General features: G+C 36.3%; 1 protein-coding gene across 1 annotated transcript; it reads right to left on the bottom strand.

Moving 5' to 3' along the window:
- Positions 1 to 6,131: 6,131 nt before the first annotated feature.
- LOC104443945 (disease resistance response protein 206) lies at positions 6,132 to 6,689 on the bottom strand. Its single transcript, XM_010057503.2, has one exon. It carries the CDS (start codon positions 6,687 to 6,689, stop codon positions 6,132 to 6,134), a length of 558 nt encoding a protein of 185 aa, XP_010055805.2.
- Positions 6,690 to 7,139: the final 450 nt, after the last annotated feature.

Genomic DNA, 7,139 nt, shown 5'->3' on the forward strand with positions numbered 1-7,139 from the left:
ATAATTACTCGGACAATGATTAGTAAGATGTTTGAATGCATGTGATCCGCTGGCGGAAAAAGTCAAATGCAAAAAAAGAAGTGCACGCAACTGAATAGCAAGATTTAACCAGAAGGGGGAAAAACACTGCATGTAATAATTCGGGTTGCCTGACTGACATCATTTTAATTCAAAAGAAAGACATATTTCTGTGGCATATAAAAAAACCAATATGATTTAACAAGAAGATAATTAAATATTGACTCGAGGGAGTTTGCCATGAACTTATCAGGAAAATTATTTAAAAGAGTTTAAACTTTTTTTCACTTTTATCAATTCAGTCATAAATCTTTTAATTATGTCAATTGAGTTTTAAATATTTTCACATTTTATCAATTAAGTTCATCTAATTAGTTTTGGCAAAAAATTACTGACATTGACACTAGTCATTTTATATGACATAACCGGCATTGACACGAATAATTTTCAATAATATTTCAACATTTTTTATTTTCCAATTAATTTTTTTCTTGTCTTGTCTTTTCTTTGTTTTATTATTATTATCATTTACAATTTTGGCTGGTGAGGGCCAACCACCCTTGCCTGATAATACCTAAACTTTTGCCCAAAGATGGTGTTTACATGTTTCTGAAAAAATTGGAAATTGTTTTTCCACAAAAATATATAGTGCCAAATTCTTGCATATAGAATATCTAGTCATTTTATATAGAATTTAAATGGAATTATTTCTTTCGAAATCTACTTTCCGAAAAAAGAAGAAGAAGAAAAATTGAGGCTGAGAATCTGAATGTGACTAGACAAACCTTGGGTGGGCCAGATTGCAATTAAAGCAAAGTAAGATAGGGCCAAATTGAAATAATCAAAAGTTGGCAAACTAGTTTGCAAATTTTATAAAATTAGCTCGAGCCCTTAACTCATGATTTTTTTATCATTTTTATCCTTTATTAAGCTTGAAATTAAACTTGGGTAAGGTCAAATTGATCAAATTGAGCCAAAAGGATCAAATTGAATAAAATTGGTGATTTTGAAGCAAGAAAATAAGAAAATGGCCAACTTTGAGGGATTTTCTCACAAAATTGGATAGAGAAAATTGTAAAATCTATAGAGTGGCTTAAAGTAGTATACATGAATTTGCTAATTGATAAAAAAACTCTAGCAAATTTGATAGATCAAAGCACTCAAATTAGCTACCAAAACCCAGTCCACGATTAGGCCACAATTCAAAGTTGTTGAGCAAGCAACATCATGACTCCACATATCCTATTTAGCTGCCCAATCAGTATTATCTCCGACTGATGTGGAAGACAATCACTAGGTGTGCAAACTGACAAAAATTGTTCATGGATAAGCTAGGAAAAGAGCGTGAAATCTCAACCAAATTAGTCGACTTAGCGGCCGTACAAGTTTGAAAATCTGATAGAGAGTTGGTGAAGCAACTCCATTTGCAATCTTGGTGCGTGGATAGATATTGACCAAAGCTAGCTTAATTTAGTGTATATGCTCTGAAGCATGCTCTTTTGGAGCATAAAAATTTGGAGACAAGAGACTTGAGAGATTTCTCGACGACCTCCAAAAACAACCCAAAAAACCAACTTTAGCCCAAAAATTTCAAATAGACAATTCAATCAAACTCACAATTTTCACAAACTGTCAGCCAAAACTAGCCAAAACCTTTGACTAGAGAATGAAAGTAAACTCCAATATCTTTCCAACCATAGATTGCATATCCCAAATGGAGATCGGGAAAGCTTCCTAAGTCCTCTTGAATAGTACCCTATTGGTGGGAAAGGGAAGATGAAATTTCTTTTAAGTGTTGAAGGGTTTGTTGCGAGCTGGGAAAAGAGTGAGATTTTGAAAGAATAGAGAATGTTAAACCAAAAAACTTGTTGTGAGTCCAAGTAGGCGCGTTCTAGATTAATAAAAGCTTGCCTTTGTCCCTGATCAGCTTCAGAGTGCACAGAGTAAGCCCGCAAACCCAGAAAACCTCGAAATTTTTTGCGGTGTTGAGCCCAGTTGGTCACAAGAAGGGAAAAGCGAGCTTTTTTGTGAAAAGTGAGAGACATTTGAGGCAAACTGCAACTTTTGGACTAAACCAGTATCCATCTAGTTGGAGCAGGTGTCAAAGTAGTAGACAAAAGAGGTCCAGGCGTAGGCTTTTGAGTGCGCCTTCGGGGTCACTTTTGTTCGCTGCAAATCTCATTTTCAAAGCTCCGGAGACCAACTTTGTGTGACTTTGGGAAGCGAGTCCTTGGTTCCTCTGGCCAAGAAGAGCATGACCCAGCAACTAGGAAGCAATTTAATGATCCTAGATGTATTTTTGCTCCAATTGAACACGGTTTGACCATGGAAAATCTTAAAGAAAACCAAGCTAGAATACTGATTCCTTGGGCTGGGAATTTTCTGACTTGTTGAACCAGTTTCAAGAGTTTTGCATGTTTGACTTGTCATACCCCTTGTCATGCATCACCCATCTTCATGAACTTGTTGAATGTTAAATAGGAATGCAAATGATGCTTAGGTCAACTTGGTTTGGTCTTTAAACCTTGGTGTGAACCCTGAGATTGCTTAGAACCTAAGCCAAAAAATTGAGTCAATCCATACATGTTCGTAGTTGGTCTTTCTCCTATCTTCTTGTTGCACTTGAAAACACATTACATACTTGCATTTGGATTGAGCATATTATCCTGTACGTCACGCATGTGATAAGTATCGGGCTTGGATCTAGGAGGGCAACCTGTTTGCCTGACCTAGGTTCAAATCTAGATTTGCAAAAAATAGGTTAGGCCCGTAATTTTGAGGGTAATTTCATTGGTGCTAATGTATGTTTTAGGATCAGATTTCTAGTTAATATTGTTCTCTGCATATTTTGGTATCACTTTGATGCTTTATTTCTTCTTAAAAATCATCTATAGGTCAAGATTGAAAGCCATGGACATGGCCTGAGGTAACTGGTATGATAGTTTGATGCGCACCGTGTGTTCGGCGAAATACCCAAACCAAAATTCGATCTTGAAAAGGTTGATCCAAGCTTGGTTATTGTGATATTCATGTTCTGAGTTGGTCCATGTTCATGTAAATCAAGCATAGATCGGTTTAATGAATTAATGTTTTTATAAAAAAAATAAGAGAAGAATTTGGAAGATCCCCCCAAAATCAAAAACCGTGGGATAATGTTAAATTCGGGAAGAAATAACTTTTATTTTGAAAATATCCTAATTTTCTAAAGTCACTTTCCTAATTCATTGTTTTTCTTTGGTATTTTACAGTCATTTTTGTAGATAATCCATTTTGCATAGATTATGATTATTTAGCGTAATTTCATATATTTAGAGTAATTTTATGCATATTTAGATTCCCATTTGGCTCACAGGAAATCAAATCCCGAGGCTTATAATAAGGCAACGTAATATTTTTTGCCTAACTAGTGTTGGGTTTTCATTTTTGTACTTTTACTTTAAGCTTTTGATACATTGAGTGTTTCATTGTCGCACTTTAAATAAATTGGTTGTTTCTTTTCCTTTCTCGAGCGGTTGGGATAACCCTAGGAACATAAAAAAAAAAAAAAAAAACCTAAAAGAACATTTGCATGAACATGTAGTGACTCAAAAACCTTTAGAATCATAACTGGTACCAAAGAATGCTTGATCACTTAGATGAACAGTCTCATCAATTTAGGGCCTGTTTGGCAAATTTTGTTTCTATTCCTTGGAACAAAAATATTTGTTCCTTGGAACAAAAATTTCTGTTCTTTTGTTAAGGGAACAAAAAAAAAAAAAAAAAAAACACACGTTTGGTAAAACTTTTGTTCTTGGAAACAGATTTGGAATAGAAACAAGAAGTAGAAAAAAATTGTTTCTTGTTTTGAGAACAATTCTAAGAAACAAATTTTCTCTCTCCTCTTTCTTTTCTTCTTCTTCTTCTTCTTCTTCTTCTTCTTCTTCTTCCTTTTGGCCGGTTGCAGGCCATCGGCCAGATGAGGGTGAGGCTCGTTGGCCCGAGGCTTACCTGCCCGAGGCTTGCCTAGCCATCGAGGCCACTAGCGAGGCTCAACCTCGCTTAGATCTGGTGAGGCCGAGCCTCACGGTGGCTTGGTGAGGCTCCGACGAGCTCACTGGCCCTTGTGGTGGCTTGGCGAGGCTCCGACAAGCTCGCCAGCCCTCGTGGTGGCTTGGCAAGGCTCCGGCGAGCTCGCCCAGTTGGTTGCTAGTCGTCGTCGTGACCGGCAACCGGCCACAAAGAGAAAGAAAAAAAAAAAAGAAAAAAAAAAAATAAAAAAAAAAAAGGGAAAAATATAATAAAAATATTAAAAAATTAAAAGAAATAACAAAATTATACAAGTTTACCAAACACATTTCTATTTGTAGGATATAAATTTTTTGCAGTTATCAAACACGTTCTTATACTCAGAAATTGTTCCCGGAAATAGAAATAAAAAAAAATATTTTTGTTCAAAAATTATTTATCGGAACAGAAACGTTACCAAACGCGTCCTTAGAGAACTAGAAGGACGCTAATGAGATTGTTAGCATAATCGTCCTCGAACTTGGTTAATCTTTGGTTGTGTAGGATGTTTTGCTTGGTTTTTGATGACCTTAATAGGCTAGTGGCAACTCTTGTCTCATGCAGTAGTCTTTTAGAACTCAAATCTAACTTAAAATGAAATCCAACATCACATGACTTATGAACTTGAGAGAGTCCGGGCTTAATTAAGGGCCATTGGCCAAACTTAGGCAATACCCATAAATCTATTCCCTTTTCATTGACCATGTTTGAAAATTTTGGGAAGATTGTGACATAGCCTAGTCTCGGGTGAGGGTCGTCGGCTCTTGCTTGTGGTCGGTGGTAGTCAACCGACAATCTTGTTGGCCCAAGTTGTAAAATGAAAAGAAAAGAAAATGAAAAATAAAAATATTTGAAAAATGTTAAAATATTATTAAAAATTGTACATATTAACATCGATTCATGATACATAGGATCGAGGGTCATTGGCCAAACTTAGGTAATACCTTTAAGCCTATTCCCTTTTCACCGATTGCATCAGAAAAGTTTGGGAAGATTGTGATATCATTGGTCTATGTGAAAGTCATCGGCCCTCGCTTGTGGTCGGTAGTAGTTAATTGATGATCTCGTAGGCCAAAGTTGAAAAAAGAAAAAAAGAAAAAAAAAAAAAAAAAAAAAAAAAAAGAAAAAAAAAAAAATTTGAACAAATATTAAAATGTTTTTAAAAATTGCACATATTAGCATCAATTGATGCTGCATATGATAACCAACGTTTACGTCATTGATTTCCAGTCAAAATTGGCCGGATAAACTCAATAGGTAAAATGTGAAACGGTTCAATTGGCCGGATAGACTCAATAGGTAAAATGTGAAACGGTTCAAGACTCAATTAGTACAATTAAAAAGTTCATAACTGAATTAATAAAAGCACAATGTGATAAGATAATAAGAAATACAACGGATGCTCTTATCTTAATTTGTGCATTTTCATGTGAGAACATCATTTTTTTCACCTTTTAAGAGAAATTACTATGCTTTTCATGTGGTGAGCTTCCCGAGTTGGAGTCGCTGGTTCTTTGAACTCAATTCTTTTCTTGTCCAAGATGATTTCAAGCAGCACACACATCGAATGAGCAAGTTCAAGCTGAAACAAACAAATTACAAACTCCAGCTCAGGTCAAATATCAAGCCTCGAAAATTCGAAGTTTCAGTTTGAGTGATATAATACAATATGCTCGATTTTCAGTGCAATCGAGCATATTGAACTAAAAGAGAACTGCTACATGGAAATTTGTAATATGTGAGTTCACTCCAACCTTTAAAGCCTACCTCACTGAACTATTGACCCAAAGAATGCGATGATAACTCCATATTCTCTAAACTATGTGGTTGTCTTATCTAACATTGTTTTCGGCCAACTGAAACAATGGCGACGGTTCAGAGTTAGAATGAGCTTTAAGCAATGAAAACACATAGGAACAAAATGTTTAGCATGATATAAATAGCATATGACCTTCACTCTTCGAAAAACAAATTTATTTCATGAAGCATCACACTGATCGTAATAAGACCCAATTCATATATAACCCTCTAAATCAACATTTATCTCAATCAAGCCACATTCTTCTACTTCACCAACACTCATAAAACTTAATATCAACGCGAAGCCAGAAATAAACTTCGCCTTCGAAAGTGTCGGTCATGATAGTAGCAATCCCTCTGTGCATGAAGAACTCCCCTGTCCCACCCACCACAGATATGTCCCTTTCCTCCACCAATATAGGATCAGCTCCGATGAAATTTATACTTCCCTTGTATTCCGTCGTGTTGAGCACAAATGAGAACCCTAGCCAAGCCGTGAAAGTGTTCTTGGTGTCATACATGTGAAGCCCTTGAGCCTGGCCGACCGGCTTTGAGTGGAGATTGTTGTCAAGGGTGATCGGGTCGTCCAAGACTGCGATGTTCCCCAAGTGGAAGTTGCCGGCTAGGATGGTCAGGTTGTAGCCTGGAGGGGCTGTGACGATTGCCGACGTGGCATTGGCAGTGTTCTTGCCGTTGTAGATGATGTCGTGGAAGTAGAGGACTAGTGTTTTGCATGGTTTGTGATGTTTAGTCTTCTTGCTAAGGAAAGCTGAAGAAAGAGAAAGGAAAACGAGAAAGAGAAAAAGGAGATGATTCTTTGATTTCATTTCGTCTAAATTGTGAATCTGCTATATCTGATGACTAATGTTTGATGGAGATGTGTTAACTCTTCGGTTCCTATATATAGGAATTCTTGCGTGGTACTGTTCTGCTCTCCATATGTTGGGAATCTTTCTATGATTTGAGAAAAGCATAAAGTAAGGTGGATAACGACAGAGTTCAAATTCTGTTATGATTCCTTCACATAAAACCATACCTTGGGCATAACGACAACTCCCTACTATTTGCACAGTTAATAATACTCACAAAATTTTGCAAAGTGAGTACTTGATCGACGCAGCCGCTCTTCTCTGCTCAAAACGTTTAGAGAAGAATAGGAAATTCAATGAAAAGAGATATTGAGAAATCAATCTCGAGCCCTTTCTTTTTTTTTTTCCAAAACAAATGGACCCTAAAAATGTGGCAACAGAAAGTGCTGTATTGTTTTTATATATATG

Source organism: Eucalyptus grandis, chromosome 5 (assembly GCF_016545825.1).
Source record: "Eucalyptus grandis isolate ANBG69807.140 chromosome 5, ASM1654582v1, whole genome shotgun sequence".
Taxonomy (NCBI): Eukaryota; Viridiplantae; Streptophyta; class Magnoliopsida; order Myrtales; family Myrtaceae; genus Eucalyptus; species Eucalyptus grandis.